Source organism: Musca autumnalis, unplaced genomic scaffold (assembly GCF_047663935.1).
Source record: "Musca autumnalis isolate F117 unplaced genomic scaffold, ASM4766393v1 scaffold_1, whole genome shotgun sequence".
NCBI lineage: Eukaryota > Metazoa > Arthropoda > Insecta > Diptera > Muscidae > Musca > Musca autumnalis.
This window is the reverse complement of record NW_027411644.1, coordinates 90,987,430-91,005,613: the sequence shown is the minus strand read 5'-3', so window position 1 is coordinate 91,005,613 and position 18,184 is coordinate 90,987,430. Positions and strand designations below refer to the sequence as shown.

Genomic DNA, 18,184 nt, shown 5'->3' with positions numbered 1-18,184 from the left:
GTATTGGAATAGCCCCCATATAACGGTACCCCCCGATTTACGGTATTTTGACGGGTTTAGCTACATTTTCAGACCGATTTTGCTATAATTTGACATTTAGGGTTCTTAAAACTCAATAAACTTATATAACAAAACTTGTGGACATAGGTCCACGTTTTGGTATAGCCCCCATATAACGGTACCCCCCGATTTACGGTATTTTGACGTTTTTAACTACATTTTCAGACCGATTTAGCTATAATTTGACATTTAGGGTTCTTAAAAGTCAATAAACTTATATAACAAAAGTTGTGGACCTAGGTCTAAGTTTTGGTATAGCCCCCATATAACGGTACCCCCGATTTACGGCATTTTGACGTTTTTATCTACATTTTCAGACCGATTTAGCTATCAATTGACATTTAGGGTTCTTAAATGTCAATAAACTTATATAACTAGTGGACATAGGTCCATGTTTTGGAATAGCCCCCATATAACGTTACCGCCCGATTTCATGTATTTTGAGAATTTTACCAACAAGTTTTAACCGAATTATCTGTAATTTGAACATTTGACATTTGAAATTCTTAGTGGTCACCACACCTCTCCACCAAAAATTGTCAAGAAAGCCCCCATATAACGGTACCTCCCGATTTTCAGTAATTTGATGATTTTAGCTACAATATTAAACCGAACAAGCAGTAATTTGACATTTGAAGTTCTTAGTGGTCACAACACCTCTCCATCAAAAATTGTCAACATAGGCCCATGTTCGGATATAGCTCCCATGTAACGGTACCTCCCAATTTTCAGTAATTTGGCAATTTTAGCTACAATTTTTAACAGAACTAACTGTAATTTGACATTTGAAGGTTGTAGTGGTCACCACACATCTGCATCAACAATTTTCAACATAGCCCCAATATAACGATACTTCCCTATTTCCGGTACTTTGAGGATTTTACTTAAAATGTTTAACCGAACGTAGGTCCATGTTTTTGTATAGCCCCAAAACAAACCTCCCGATTTTCCGTACCTTAGCTTTATTTTTTGGACGAACTTTCTGTAATTTCAAATTTAAGAGCCAACAAAAATTCTGCAACAAAAATTGTTCATTTAAGTTCATATTTTCGTATAGCCCAGATACCTCCGAACTAGCTGTTAATGACATTTGAAGTTCCCACGTTATGTACCGATTTTCGATATTTTGAGGATTCTAGCTAAATTTTTTAACCGAATTAGGAGTTATTTGACATTAAAGGCTCCCATCAAAAACTGTCAACATAGACCCATGTTTTATTGTAACCCCTATATAACAGTAACTCCCAATTTCTAGCCCACCAAAAATTGTCAACAGTTAGATATAGGCACCATAAAAAAGGGCCTCCCGAATGAAGCATTTTATGTACATTATCTGACATTTTAACGTACTCACTTAAAGTTGGGGACAGGAATGAATATTTTATGGTGGAGGGTATGAAAAGTTCGGCCGGGCCGAACTTAATGCATTTTTACTTGTTTTTTTTTTTAATAAGAAAACTGTTTATACTCAAGTGTCAATTGTTCGCCCAAAGAAATTCTCAATCAGTGTGTTTCTTTGGACACATATCTATCTAGTCCAAAGAATCACTCTGATTGAGAATTTCTTTGAAACCATCTAAACACCAACAAATTCACTTGCAAACAAAACCAAATCTCCCCTACTGCTATGCGTTCGGGTCGCGTTGCTATCCATAATCGACCCCTAAAAAACTATAATAGTTTGTATACCAGGTAGCACCGACAGAGCTGATATTGAAACCGTTCGTTCGTACGCAGAAGTGACCGCAACGAGCACACGCGATAAACTCATGGACCTAATATGGAGCCTTCTGAAATCCCCGATGTTCATTCATTGTTGGGACACCTGTATCCATATCAAACTGTAGTATTCTGTCGGACCGTAAACTGCACTTAAAAATAAGTGTTGAACTTTTGTGGCGGAGGGTCCCGAAGTAAAAGACCGATATAGACCATTTCCGAAGATAAACTATATTTGGACAAAATATAAGAATATTCAAAGTTTGGACAAAATCGGTTGCTCCGTTCAACAGATATAGCACGTACCATTTTAGCGAAAATTTTAGAACTGTTGTGGAGGAGGTACCCTAAGGAGTGGACCGATATGGCTCATCTTTGAACTTAAACTAAGTTTGGACAAAATATTACGAAGACACAATTTTGGACCAAATCGGTTGATCCATCGAGAGTAATCGTGAGCTCCAGCCACCACACATGGTGTCATAGGGGTTTTTTACAGCTTTCGGGCAATTTTCTCAGGAGGTATGGTTTGGACCCTGAAAAAACTTGTGCCGTCGTAATGGGATCAGCGGAAACAAGTGACTGCAAAAAAATTCAAAACGATCCGAGAAGGGCGGTCAAACTGTACACAAAAAACATTTTAGCCATTTGATAATAAAATTCAAAGATTCAATCAAAAATTTATCGATTTTTCGGCGATAAAAAAAAATTGTCATATTGACAAAATTCAATGAAAGTAATGTAAAAATACAAATGATAAAATATTTCACCTATAGACAAAAATATTTATCAAAATATTCCACATTTTGCTTGATATGTCAATATTTGAAATATTTTATCAGTTCAATATAAAAAATCGATAAATATTTTAGTCAATATTAAAATTTTATTGTATCAAATAATTTTATGGAATTTCGTCAATATGATAATTTTTTATTGCCGATTTTTTTCTGTGTACTCTTCTCCAAACTTTGTGTGGGAGATGCACGATGGAGTAACCGACTTAGTCCATATTCAAAACTAATTAATGCTTGGAAGTAATACATATTACCATATGTTATGTTATGACTAATACGGTTACTCTCTTCAAGAGTTATCGTGGGCACAATTTTAATGGAAAGTTTTGAACTTTTATGGGGAAGGTACCCGAAGGAGTGAACCGATATGGCTCATCTTCAAACTTAAATTCAGTTTTACGAATATTACGATACCAAAATATTACGATACCTAAAATATTTTTTTCTCTTCTTTAAAAATGCAAATTTCTCCCAAAATCCCTTTTAGGACAAAAGCTATTCCTCAAAGAGTAAAAATTTCCCGAATTTCATATAAACATTTTTACTCAATTTTCGGTTGTTCTAGGGTTCTGTTTCCAGACTCAACACTCTGCAACCTGGACTGACTGCGTCCATAAAGAATGAGGAGAAAGATGAGTGGGATTAGCTTGGCAGCTAAACAAATGCAGTGTGTCGTGTGATACCAATCTACATGCCGGGCATGTGTTGGGTATCGTGGCATCATTTCGGGCCCCATACTAATGGAGGTTGCTGCATTGTACGGATCTTAACTGGGCTAAAACCCGGAATCTCTGTACTACCTACCCGACTGCATCAGTGTGAATGTTATGCAAATCTGTCTGATAGGGTGGATGGTCTAGAGCACAATTCGGTAACTCTTTACTCGCGAGCAAGCAAAGAGAGCTTCACTCACTAATTGAAAAACCATGCACTGACAACAGTGCATGGCCCAATTACAGGTCCTCCAGCAAGCGAATTCAAAGAAAAACAAAGATTTTAAATGTCAAAATTCATAAACCAAAGCGAAAAAAATTTTTGAGGCGAATTTCTTTTCTGTCAATTCAGGTAGATACATACAAAACATTTTCCGAGGAAAAGTTGAAAAAGAGTTATTTTTGTTTGACGAAACCGAATATACCAGCTGATCGAACTTGAACTGCTAAAATAAGTTATTGTAAATTAAATTCTCATACAAAACACAACAAATGTTGACATTTTACGTCTACAACTTTAAGTTTATTTATTTTCTTTTTTAGAGATACATCTACCTGTTTCTGTACAGTTTGACATTTCTATACCTCACAGCGAATTCAAATGTCAAATATGAATTTTGACAGCTAAAATCGAAATCATATGATTTTGCTGGAGGACCTGTAATTGGGCCATGCAACAGTGTTTGCTCAAATTGTTGTTGTTGTTGCTAGAGCGTTGATGTACACGCCTGCACGTTGTCGTAACAACATAGAATAACAAATCCAAATGAGAGCCATGTCAGCCGTTGTTTAAGAAAGGGACATTACTCTCCAAACAATTCTCTCTCATTTATTTTAGACACCAATGGTCTAGAGGTTCTCGTTTATACCTTTGAACCTCTCTCTCTCTCTCTCCAAAGCATGAAGATCTCTCTTGACGTGCCTGGATGGGGAAAGCCTTTCACAGCGATAATACCCGAGCAGGTATTGCAACGACAACATTTTGTTGTGCTGATACACCAGTAAAACCTTCGACTCCTCATCAAGGTTGTCCACTGATGTCACGAGGAGGCATCCTATTGCAGTCCTCATGGCGGCATTCTGGCAGGTTTGAACATTCATTCCACAGCGTAGCGATAAAATTTCCCAGGCAGTCAGCAATTTAACCTATAACGTACATATAGCTTCGTTCTTTTTATAGTAAAACTCGCAAAAGAGAGAACTGTAAAACAATTATTCTCACATAAAAGTTTTTTTGAAATAGTTCGGGAACGGAAAAATGGAAAATACGTCAAAAAAACTGGAACAAATGTCAAAGTCAGCGTATAAGCCAATCAGACGCCGGCAACCACTTTACTATTTTTTACACACTCAAATTCTTCGAGTAAAAAGCTTTTAAAGAGAGCGTCATTCAGCGCCATTTTTGTTTAAAGAGAAGTGAACATTTTACAACTCTTTTGTGTATGCGAACGCTTATTCGGGTAAAATGTGTAAAAGTGGTAAACATTTTAAAAACTTTTTAGTTCTGGAACAAAGTTTATGTCTCCGACGATAGTGCCGACTCGTGCAATCATTCGCCTACATAACAATCTCTATGTCGTCTGGAGGGTACAGGTTAAACAGTTCTGGAGATACGCCCCCACCTTGGGAAACTCAATGTTTCACTCTGTGGGCCTTAGACTTCTTACTTCTGAACTCTGCACAAATAGTTGATTATCCAACATTCGTTTTAAATGTTGGATAATCAACTAATTGTGCGGAGTTCAGAAGTAAGAAGTCTAAGGCCCGCAGAGTGAAACATTGATTTTCCCAAGGTTATTGCCGGTTAAACTAAAACGTGCGAATCTTCGGATTAGTCACTGTTACCCCGTTGAAAGTAACAGTTGCTCTATTATCCTTCTCTCCTGGATTCGAGTGTGATTTGATCGTTGTCATTTCGGAGTTTTCCCATTCTTTACTAATCTGCTACAAGGTAAACAGTTCAGACAAATAAAAAATTGAGACCAAAATTTAAATTTGTCATACCCTGAAAAATTTAAAAACCAAACTTTGAGGCTCCTGTGACACGTGTTAACATATTCCGATTGTTCTCAAACTTAAAATCTAAAAAAACTAAACATTTTAGAGGGGTGCCGCCTAAAAAAATCCGACATCGATTTTTTTCGCTTTGAGTTAAAACCAATCTACTGTAACATATATACATAATTAGCCAGAAATACACAGTACTGGTACATTTTCTTACCTATTCAGTGGCTTCTTCCAAGACAAACTCGTTATCTACTGGCTTCGGTTACAGTATTACTCATAGCTTCTACAGAGAATGTATTGCTCCCAGTATTCTAATCAGGTTCCTCTTCTACCATCAAAGTCCCCAGAAAACCCAACATATATTCTACTGGCCGTCCACAAGCACGAATCTAACCCCTGTTGATTTGTGGTTACAGCCAACTGAAGTGAATTCCATCAGTTGCAAAGCTCCTTTTCTATACTATCCAAATATACACTTTTATATAATTCAATAAAATCAATATCCACCCAAATATCACACAACCATTAAAAATTCCCCTCCATTCTATTTCCCTGTCATCGTGATTTTTAATAAAAAAAATCCCTACACCCTCTCCAGCAGAGATACTGTCCGTCATTACAAATCCATAGTAAAGTACCGTTCTATTTTTATGCTGCCACATTAAATCACTTGTTTTGCGTAAATACAAACAACAACACCACCAACAACAACTAGAATGTCATTATGAACTGAATATTTATTTAGCTTCTTTCTTTCTGTGCTTGCAGGTTTTAGCCCAATGAAATCGGGTATGGTAACACGTGATGAATGGGGCGCACGCAGCCCAACACTGGTCGAACATTTCAAGGGACCAGCGCCATTTGTCATCATTCATCATTCATATCAACCGGAAGCCTGTTATACAAATGAAGCTTGTCGCAAGGCGATGCGTTCAATGCAGGATTATCATCAGCTGACCCATGGCTGGAATGATATTGGCTATAGTTTTGCCATTGGCGGTGATGGTATGATTTATATTGGCCGGGGATTTAATACGATTGGTGCCCATGCACCCAAATACAATGACAAGAGTGTGGGCATTTGTTTGATTGGTGATTGGAGAAGTAAGAAAAAGAATTAATATGACAACTAATGCTAAAATTAATGTCAACTTTTTCTCTCTTTTTTTTCTTTACAGCTGAGCTACCTCCCCCACAAATGCTGAACGCAGCCAAGCAGTTAATTGAATTTGGTGTGGCAAAGGGCTACATTGCCAGCGATTACAAATTAATGGGTCATCGCCAGGTCCGTGACACAGAATGTCCCGGCAATCGCCTCTTTAATGAAATATCATCATGGGACCACTTTGCCGTTAAAGCCAATACCACCGAAAATGAAATCAAATAATTTGTTTAGATAAAAAAAATTTAATAGGAACAAGCCAAATAATTCTATTAGTTATATAATATGTAATTGTTTTCTTACAAAAAAAAAAAATATAGTTTAAGTTAGATCTCTTATAAGATGAAAGTTGGAGAATGAATTAATTAACTAATTCATGATTAAATGTACGCACAAAAAGAAACAAAAGTGGACGATGGATTTGTTAGACAATTAAAATGTTTTGTAAAACTATTTGTTGTTGTTTTTATTTATATTGAATCCATATCATGTATTATTGACGAACGATTGAACTGCTGTAACACGAAGCCTATCCAGGTTCAGTTTATGGTAAAGTGCTCCTTGGCAAATGTTATAAGAGTCCCATCTTCCTTCATTCCAAGGCTCGACTGTGAAATTGCCCTTGCCCACACTTTATTTGTTCCGACCAACTGCAATGTTGCAACATTTCAGACTAGTTTGCAACAATTCAATTTTTTTTCTGTTTTTATTTGGAAATTTAATTTTGCTACATATAGCCATTTATCGTCGTCGACGCTTTGATTGTGTTTAATTAGTCAAACGTTTAAAGTTTTTAAATACAAATTAAATTTCACGCCTCAAAGTATGCTTTAATTTTCATGCAATTGTTTGGATACATTTAAAATTCAACGTCAAAACAATGGACAACAGCACAGCAGACTAAGTGGTGGAAAAAATGAATGTTTAACAAATTAACAGTTGCCATTTTAAAACAATTGTGTGCTTAAATGTGTGTTCTGTTTTTGCTATTGTTGTTATCATTGGTGATATTCAAAAACCGATTTGTAATTTAAATAATTTTCAATGTAAACAACAAAAGCGACACTGAAAACAAGGCTGTTAAATTTGTTTGTATGAAGTAACAAAAAGTTGGATATTTTTCGTTATTTACATATTATCAACAACAACATTATATTGACAACAACAAAAAAAGAAAATAAAATATAGGACTTCATAAAAACATGCGCTACAAACCAGCCATGAGGATGTACTTGAGAATGGTAGGTCTGTATAATTGGTTTAGTGATTAAGCGGTGAATACTCCATCAAATAAACACTTTTATAATTCCATAAAGTAATTTTTCCTTCCAACCGGAAATTTGGGACTACATTTGCTTGTCGCGAAACCATTCCTAAGCAATTGCGAAATATTGTTGTTGTTGTAGCAACGCAATTTTTTTTCTTTTGTGTATTATTTCAGTTACCAGGTACCTCTGTATCCAGCTTCAAGAATTCTGCAACCTGGAATTCTGTCCATAAGGATACAGGAGACAGGTGGGTGGGGTTAGCTGGAAAGCTAAACAAATGCAGTATATCGTGTGGTCCCATCCACATGCTGGGCAGGTTTTGGGTATCGTGGCGTCTATTCGGGTCCAATACGAATTGAGGCGGCTGCATCGCCCGGATCATAACTGGGTTAAAACCACTCGTGTTTGCCTTGGCAGCTGGCGCTCTTCTACTGCGATGGATGGAGGATGGTCTCCAAGTACGGCATTCACACTGTATCCCTGTACTGCCTGCGCAACTATGTCAGTGTGAATGCTATCCAAGCCTGCCTGATAAGCTCGTTGGTCTAGATGTTCTCTTTTATACCTTTGGACCTCTCTCTCTAGATCATGAAGATCTCTCCTGACGTGCCTGGGTGGAGGAAGCCTGTCCATTAAATCGTGACAAGGATGCTCACTGCGATAACACCCAAGCAGGTACTGCATCGACAACATTTTATTGTGTTGACGCACCGGTAAAATCTTCGTCTCCTCATGAAGATGGTCCACTGATTTCATGAGGAGGCACCCTGTTGCAGCCCTCAGGCAGCATTCTGGCAGGTTTGAATCTTCTTCCACTGCGTAGTGCAAACCTTTGCAGACCACGCTGGCGCCGCATAGCTTACCACAGACCGGCCTATTGCATTGTAGGTGGTCAACAAGGTTTCTTTGTCAGCACCCCAAGTGCTGCCGGCCAGCGACTTGAGCACCTTGTTCCTACTTCTGATCTTATCGCAAATAGCTGTGGCATGTGCGGATGACTTAAACATGCTATCGAACGTTACACCCAGTATTTTGGGGTAGTTAGTGGTCGGAATCAGTGCACCATCGACCAATATGTTCAGTGGGTGCCTCATTTCAGCCGTCCATGTGGTGAACAGTGTGGCAGTGGATTTAGCGGTGGATATTTTCATATTCCTCAGATGGAAGAACTGCACTAGGTCAGCTATGTAGGCATTTAACCTATCACATATGTCATCGATGATAGGACCCGACGCCAAGATTTTACAATCATCCGCATATATCACGATCTCTATACCGTCTGGAGGGTGTGGAATTTCAGAAAGGTAGAGGTTAAACAGTTCCGGAGATATCACCCCTACTTGGGGAACTCCCTGTTTCACTATACGGGGTTTGGACTTCTTGTTTCTGAATTCCACAAACGACTGGCGTCCGCACATATAGTTGATTACCCAACGTTTCAAACATGGCTGGAGATTAGTCTTCTCTATATCCTCGAACAGCTTGGCATGGTTGACGGTATCGAAAGCCTTCGATAGGTCAAGAGCCACCATGACTGTTTGGTCGCACGGCCTTTTCTGGTTCAGTCCTCTACTGATATGTGTGGATATGGCATCTAATGCTGTTGTAGTACTATGCATTTTCCGAAATCCATGTTGATGTTGGGCAACTGGAAAACACCTTCTCATCGTGGGGAGGAGTAGTACCTCTAGGATCTTTGCTACTGGCGACAGGAGCGAAATCGGCCCGTACGATTCACCTCTGCTGGCATCCTTGCCAGGCTTCAGTAACGGGACCAGCCTGCCAACCTTCCAGGCTTCTGGTATGATATGGGTGGCTAACGATAGGTGGAGGACACTTGTTAAATACTCAACTCCAGGTTCATCCAGTTGCTTAAGCATTACCATCAATATTCGATGTCGGCCCAACGCTTTGGATGATTTCGCGTTTCGGATGGCATCTGTAACATCGCTCATCTTAAATTGTGGTGGTACCTCCGCGGCTGGAAGGGCTCTTCTTATACGGCGTAGCACATTTCTCTTCGCCCTATCACTCTCGGGGTGCTCAATGAACTGCCGGTTAAAATAACACGCGCACCTCTTTGGGTCAGTTACTGTCACGCCGTTGAAAGTAACTGCTGTTCTATCATCCTTCTTTTCAGGAATTGAGAGTAATTTAACCGTTGCCCACAATTTACTTAATCCTGCACCAATGTTGCATTGCTTCAGCCACTTTTTCCGCTTATGGTCGCCTACTAACCTGTTGACTTCAAGTGTAAGCTCTCTAACTCTTGGGTCTTCAGGGTTCGTACGACGAAGCTCATCACGCTCATTTGCTAGTCCCGATGCCTCTGCTGGGAAAATTTGGTCTAATTTCACCTTCTCATCGTGGGGAGGAGTAGTACCTCTAGGATCTTTGCTACTGGCGACAGGAGCGAAATCGGCCCGTACGATTCACCTCTGCTGGCATCCTTGCCAGGCTTCAGTAACGGGACCAGCCTGCCAACCTTCCAGGCTTCTGGTATGATATGGGTGGCTAACGATAGGTGGAGGACACTTGTTAAATACTCAACTCCAGGTTCATCCAGTTGCTTAAGCATTACCATCAATATTCGATGTCGGCCCAACGCTTTGGATGATTTCGCGTTTCGGATGGCATCTGTAACATCGCTCATCTTAAATTGTGGTGGTACCTCCGCGGCTGGAAGGGCTCTTCTTATACGGCGTAGCACATTTCTCTTCGCCCTATCACTCTCGGGGTGCTCAATGAACTGCCGGTTAAAATAACACGCGCACCTCTTTGGGTCAGTTACTGTCACGCCGTTGAAAGTAACTGCTGTTCTATCATCCTTCTTTTCAGGAATTGAGAGTAATTTAACCGTTGCCCACAATTTACTTAATCCTGCACCAATGTTGCATTGCTTCAGCCACTTTTTCCGCTTATGGTCGCCTACTAACCTGTTGACTTCAAGTGTAAGCTCTCTAACTCTTGGGTCTTCAGGGTTCGTACGACGAAGCTCATCACGCTCATTTGCTAGTCCCGATGCCTCTGCTGGGAAAATTTGGTCTAATTTCCGGTATTCGACCAGCAGGTATGTATCGAGCGGCTGCTACAGTGATGATGTTCGGGAAAGTTTTCTCAGCTACCCGAGGATCTGAGGGAGTGGTCAATTCTCTGATTAGTAAATTCTCTGAACCCTTGCCAATCAGCTTTCCCATGGTTCAGGAAAGTACGGCGTTCAGAGGTTATGAAATCGGGTGGTCTGTTTACGGCGATGATGATAGGGAGGTGGTCTGAGCTAAGGGAAATGACGGATTGCCAGGATACGTCATTTATCAGACCTGGTGACACAATGGTGATATCTGGCGAGCTGTGGCAGTCTCCTCTAATCCTCGTAGGAGCGTCTTCATTCACCGAGCAAAACGTGGAGCTATCAGTTTGCTCAGCCAGCGCTGTACCCCTCTGGTCATTACCTAGGACGGAATGCCAAAGCTCGTGATGAGCACTGAAGTCCCCTAGCACCAGACGGTTATGGCCCTCTAAAAGCGAAGTAATATCGGGCATATAACGCCGGGCACAGCATCGGCGGTATGTACACATTAAGCAGCTCTACCTCGGCAGTACCACTCTTTACTGCTACCCCCATACATTCCATGTATGGGTCACTAGAGACAAGCTCAAGCGAGATAGGTCTGAACTGGACAGACTGGTGTATCAGAAAGGCACGTTGTAACCATCACAACGCAAGCTACAGGTTGCGTTGAGCTTTGTTTCTTGGATCGCGACGACCATGATGTTTTTCCGACTCATAATATCTACAATTTCGCTGACCTTATTGCGGAGACCGTTGCAATTGAATTGCAGGAAAGATGCATTTCCGGGCCGTTGAACAACAACTTGTGGTGTTAGGTGCTGCATTTGTTGTTATTGGGGAGACTGCAGGGGCGTCTCGTATTCCGACGACGACGACAAAGAAGACGCACAGGGATTGCGCTGACGCAGCAACCTACCTATCGCTGTAATCCTGGGTGCGACTAAGGCCCATTACATCTCACCGATATTGACAGGTGGTGGATGCGGATCTGGCAAACGGAACAGATCCATACTGGCTCGGGGTTCATCTCTATCCCGGCACGGACCAGAAGAGCTCGATGCAGGCATTTCGGGATAAATTTCCGCTCCTATTGTGAACAAATACACGAACACAAATACATAATTGTTGAGGTGACGGCCCCTGGTCGAAGATTCCTCCGAGTCAATCCGATGCATAGAACTGATTTGCTCTAGACAGCTGTAAATATTCCATATGACTTTACATATATGAACGTGCTATTTTATTGATTTCAATTCTTTTAGCATATTATGTCATACTGGCATAGTGGGATTAGGTAGAGTTGTTAGACCTATTAGACCAGTAGGCCTATTCTGTAATTTTTATCGATTAAAAAGTTGCTAAAATTTCTTTTGGTCTTGTAACAACTACAAAACAAACCAATGAAATTGTTGTAAAATTAACAATGAGTAAAGTTGTTAAAAGTTACTGAATTGGGGGGCTGGGGCTGGATTCTTGTTCTATGAACATTTAAAATGAAAAATATTTTCTTTATAATTTTTTCATTTGACAGTTTTTTCCTTTATAAAAGTTTTCAATTCAAATTTTCATAGAAATAGAATTGAGCCCCAGGATCCCTCAAATATGTTTATCCAACACTTCTACCTTTCTGTAATGTAGGTACCTAGTTTATAATGCATTAGAGCCGAAACTCTACCCACGATTTGTGTATAAACCACAGCCTCCGCGATGATCCCACACCATCTGCTAGCCAAAATGGACAGATTCAAAGGCACCTGAATATAGCCCCCGATCGATATTCGTTGTTGTTGTTGTAACAGTGTTTATTATTGTGTGTTTGCGTGTTCGTTTTTCTGCTCAATCTGGTCCTGGATCTATCTCCTGTTCCAGGAAAGTGGCTGCTTTGATGGGATGTAACCACAGACCCACTGGAGTTAGATGAGTAGGTTTGGCAGGGCAGTTGAAAAGGTGCAGTGTGTCGTGAGGGCCCATGCCGCATACTGGGCAGATGTTTTGTACGGCGCGACCAATATTCGCCCAATAAGAATTTAGGCGACTGTAATATCCCGAGCGTAGTTTGTCTGGTTTGTCGTGGCAGCTGACACTCCTCAGCAGCGATAGATGGGGGATGTACTCCGAGGACTTAATTCACACTGTATTTGCTTATGGCCTTAGCAACTGCGTCCGTGTGAATGTTATTCAAACCTGCCGGATATGCCTGTTGATCTAGGGGTTCTCTCCTATATTGTTGGACTTCCCTCCCTAGAGCATGAATATCCTTGATGATTTGCCTGGGTCTGTCGAGCCTAGCCGGCAGATGGTGATTGGGATGGCTCTCACGGTAACACCCGAGGAAGTACTGCAACGAAAGCATCTCATTGTGTTGCTTTACTGGAAGAATCTTTGCCTCTTCATGTAGATGGTCCAGTGCAGACTTGAGGAGGCACCCTGTTGCTGTTCTCAGGGCGGCATTCTGGCAAGTTTGAATATCTTTCCAATGCGTATCAAGTAAATTCGAGGACCAAAATGGCGCCGCATAGCTTACCACAGACCGACCTATCGCGTTATATGTGGTCAACAAGGTTTCTTTATCTGCACCCCAAGTGCTGACGGCTAGGGACTTGAGGACCTTGTTTCTGCTCTCAGCTCGATGCAATCCCACGGCAGCGGGTTCTCTCGTACCGGATTGACCTGGTATCACACAAAATCAATTTTCCGGCCAGCGGCTGCCACCTCAGTGTACCTGTGTTTGTATTTGCTTCGTTTTTCTGTGTTGGGAGCAGCATATCCCGGAATGCCTAGTCCAGATTCTTTTCGACTGTGCCTGGACGGAGGAAACCCCAGGACCAATAAATTCGTGCTCGGTTTGGCACATCCACATCTTCACCCATATCCAAACTTCGGTGAGATGCAATAGATGTCAGGAGCTGGTATATCTAAGGGGTTGCTCTGGACTTGTCCACGCGAGGGACTACGATGCATGCTGCGCGAACACAGCCCCCCGTGAGTCGTCATATTCAGAAACTATATATTAAGAAAATGCATCCTTTTTGCAATTTAATTGCCATGGACTCCGAGATAAGATCAAAGAAATTGTGCAATTTATGAAACGGAAGAAGATCAAGGTCGCGACGGTGCAGGAAACCAAGATCAACAACAACTGCAACTAAATCTACGGCCACTCTGTTCACCACATGGACGGCGCAGTATAGAAGAGAGTTAAATTTCGTGGTCGCACGTCGATCTTCGTAGACAAGGACTACCACCAGTTGAACCCGAAACAGTGGTGACCCCAAGGACCGCTGAAACAGACAACAACACAAACAATTAACGAGACTATCTTTACAAATATCCGGGATGACATTTACACAGGAACAAAACGACCCACCAACTCCACACTCTCGCGCACGGTCCAACTGGTAGGTGGAAATGACAATGTGGAGAAATACCTCGACTTCTCTATTCCTTCTGATAACAAACATTTGATGTACAAAGTAAGGGTCCCACTTTCTTCAAGTACCTTGCAGAAATCCCAGCCCGTCTCTGCGATATACCCATATTTGCCAAAACTGTAATATCATCATATGAAGTCATGCAACGTCCAACGTTTGTAAAATGGTTCCAGTTCACGTCTCGTTTCATCCAAACCCTGAAGCATTCATTGTGTAACAGGACTCACACTGGTAAATTTAACTCCAGTGTATTTTTATAACCATCGTAGTCAGTGCTTAAGGCGAATAATTCGCATTCACTTCATGCCTCGAGTCACTCATATATTTCAGAGTTGGTAGCTGATGGCGAGCTGGCTACTGCAGGGAGTTAGCTACACGGGTTGGAACTAAAGGCTTTTCTAAATCCGCCAAAGTACACCTTGGTGTTACCGAGCTGGAATACTTTTTGGAAACTACACATTAAATTGTGGTGGCTATTAAATTGCACTGGACCTTCGGGTTTTTCAGTTCTACAGGGGATTAAGGTCAGCTGTTCCACTGTTTGGGTAATAGTAGTACATTGTAGAAACTAGATCGTAGCACTAGACTAACACCTGAGCGTCGAATCCATCGTTTCAACACCCGAACGCCGTGCTCATCGTGTTCCCGAACACCGATACCCGAGCATCAACACCCGAACGCCGTATCCATCGTGTTCCCGAACATCTACAGCCGAGCGTCGAAACCATCGTCTTTCCGATCATCTGCAGCCGAAAACCGAGTACATCGTCTTCCCGACGAATACATCGTCTAAACGATAATCTACAGCCGAGCGCCGAAGCCATCGTCTTCCCGATTATCTGCAGCCGAACACCGAATACATCGTCTAAACGATAATCTGCAGCCGAACACCGAATACATCGTATAACCGATCATGTGCAGCCGAACACCGGATACATCGTCTTCGCAATCATCGACAGCCGAACAGCGAAAACATCGTCTTCCCGATCATATGCAGTCGTACACCGAATACATCGTGTTCCCGATCATTCACACCCGAACCCAGACAACACCGTTTCCCTCGAAGAAGAATCCGCTAATTCAACACAAGCTCCTCAGCTGCCGAACCCAGGCGAGTCTGCATAATCCTCACGCCAACTATTAATTGTAAATTAGTAATTAATAATAATATAATAATTGTTCCACAAACATCCCAGATGGGACAAGGGAGACTTCTCTCATAACACTGAGTGCACCCCGATTCATATTAGCTCAATGATATGGGACCTACAGTTTATCGCCGAGTCCGAACGGCGTGTCTTAAGACACCACTTGTAGAGAAGTTTTATATGGCTGAAATACTCAGGAAATGTCGCCAACATTACTGAGGGGTATTTTGCCAACGTTGAAAATTTGATGTTGCTTGGCCGGGGAATCGAGCCCACGACCTTCAGCGTGCAAGGCGGTTGTGCATACCATTGCACCACGGTGTAAATTAGTATTTAATCAATAAATCCCCGATATAGCCCCAGGAAAGGGAGATTACTAGTCTTTTAATTTCGTAAGGTGTGGAGACCCTGGACGCGACTGAACTTACCCCAGCCGACGAGAAAACCACGTTACAGAAGGTGTACATCAATCATACCAAACGTCAAAATGGGTTCACAATAATACATTGCTATGGTTACAGGTAGGCGAGTTAACAATTCAAGAGCAAATCCGGCAGAAAAGCAATATCAAGCCCATTCTCTGGCCCACCCACATCCGGTTGTGTGAGGTCAATTATTTCGATGAACATAGATATGTCACTGTAACATCCAAAACCTAACTCCAGCTCTTATATCATATATCATCGGCTTAGATGTTCTGAATTCTTTTCGAAAGATCTTGTTGGTTGCCACCATAAAGACAAGACACGACATTGACACTTTGAAATTGGCCACGATGTACACCACTCCATAGAGCGAACTGTCGATGTACTGCTATCCTACAATGGAGCCATAACCTACTTGATCATGCTTTGATGGAGTTTTTTATTTATGGAGATATTCGTGCAGCGCCATCTACATAGTCAAATTATAACATTGACACTAGCAAAGACTTACACCACCGAAAGACAAAGACTTCTCGTGACACAGATTTATACATTTCTCTGATGTAACAAATGGCATCGTAAAGTGCAGTCGCTACCCAATTGTAGCTTCTATTTTTGACGTTCTATTTATTTCTGATGAAAATCTTACATATTTTTGAAAAAATAATGTCTTTCGGATGGATATAAGAAACTGCACATGTATCTTATGTGATACATGTATCACAGTATGAAAAGACTACATCATGAACAAAAATTTATAAAAATTCATGAAATATTTTTTTCTGTGAACTTTAAACAGATCATATTGCGATCTTACATTCTTTGATTCGGTTTGACCTAACCAACCATTTGTTTTACTAGAACGTTCAAACATATTCTTGCAGCAGCATCTACATAGTCAATTCATAACATTGGCACTAGCAAACACTTCCACCACTGCACATAGCATTGTCTATATACCCTAATAGATGGCAGTGCCTTCTTAAAATGGAGCCAGTACGTAATTTAGCATTATACGTATGAGGAGGGTCTACTTGATTCGGCTTGACTAAACTTTACACTTCAATTTTCAGATGATTTCTGTTGTACTGCTTTTTCTTTATCATTCGACATCGCAACCACCTGCGTAAGAAAAATGTCAAATGCAAAATATGTAGAATCACTTACACAAAAAGCAGATCAATTGATGAATGAAATGAATCGATAGATGGATGGACAGATTCAACGACAATGGCAGATTGTCATGGCACCAACATTGTCAAGAAGAAGAGACACAAAGCAGATATTTACACAAAGTAGAATAGGCACTAAACCGTCGTAAAGAAGAAAGTGTGAGTGCTTGCAAAGTGGAGGAAAAGCGAACACCAAACGAATGAAATTGAAATCGAAAAGAAGAAAACACTTTACGTGAAGTGTCTAATACCTACAAAGACGGCGGCGGTGGTAGCTATACACCTAGAAACCTTTTCTAAACGTATCGCAAATCAAAAATTTAAATATTTAAGAAAAGAAAGGCAAATTGTGGAAATTTACAAAAAAAAACGAAAAAGCTAAAACACCTTTGCAGAAACGATATGGGAATGGATTTTTTGGATGAATGGTTTTTATCTCAAGGTAAGTAGAATCGATGACGAAAACGAAAGGCACAATTTCAAAGAACAACAAACTAAATCCATCAAAAATAATTTTGTCATTAGACAGACTGTCAGTCGCCATTGGAAGATGACATATCTTCATAATACCCACGACAGCATAGGTTGTCATGGCGGTATCTAAGGAATGGTTGTTATTTTGAAGTAAGAATTTTTTAAGGCGCATAAATTGACTTACTCTGTGTTATGGTCTCGATTCTCCTAATCCCCTCGTTTCCGTTTCTCCCTTGTTGCTGTCAATTATTTATGTTTTCGATTTTGTGGGTTCAATGCTGTCGCTGCAACGAAAATAGAAGAAAATTAAAATGAAAATAAATCCGCTTGCGTAATTGAAATTGAATTTGAAATTTTCGCAGTAATTGCCAGTCATTCCTCTTGGCTAGCGAGTAACAGCATCAAAATAAGAAAATACCCTGACAAAATTAGGAGGCGGGTGTCTTGTTTTATTTTCTGTTTACAACAAATTGGCTTAGGTGGGCTGCTGGTTGGCAGCAGAAGGTGTGTAGGCAGGCAGGCACCTGTCATTATCTATCGCTGATAACAAACAAGACCTTTTTGATTTTGATTTACAAATTAAAAAAAAAAAACCCTCACCAGCAACACCTACAACACCTACAACAAAGACCTTTTCTCAACGACATTTTCACATTATTACAAATAAGGTAATTAATTTACTTTTTTAGTCTAATAGCCAAGTTAAAAACAATCTGACTAGTACCGCTGTAAAAA

The 18,184-nt window shown here is 40.7% G+C and overlaps 2 protein-coding genes across 6 annotated transcripts in view; one reads left to right on the top strand and one right to left on the bottom strand.

Annotated features, from left to right (window-relative positions):
• The window catches only part of PGRP-LB (Peptidoglycan recognition protein LB), a 38,063-nt gene extending 31,152 nt beyond the window's left edge, over positions 1–6,911 (top strand). For all 3 annotated transcript variants that reach the window (XM_073985485.1, XM_073985490.1, XM_073985494.1), the window contains exons 2-3: positions 6,065–6,400; positions 6,475–6,911. In XM_073985485.1, the coding sequence (XP_073841586.1) occupies positions 6,065–6,400; positions 6,475–6,683 (545 nt within the window). In that variant the 3' untranslated portion in view covers positions 6,684–6,911. The remainder of the gene's footprint in view (positions 1–6,064; positions 6,401–6,474) is intronic.
• Positions 1–18,184, bottom strand: part of LOC141403271 (uncharacterized) — a 189,229-nt gene that overhangs the window by 98,705 nt on the left and 72,340 nt on the right. For 2 of the 3 annotated variants that reach the window (XM_073985469.1, XM_073985461.1), the window contains one exon: positions 17,634–17,733. The gene's annotated coding sequence lies outside the window, so the exon portion shown is untranslated. Of the gene's footprint in view, positions 1–7,673; positions 8,382–17,633; positions 17,734–18,184 lie in introns of those variants that run through there. The other variant, XM_073985476.1, reaches the window with a different exon arrangement.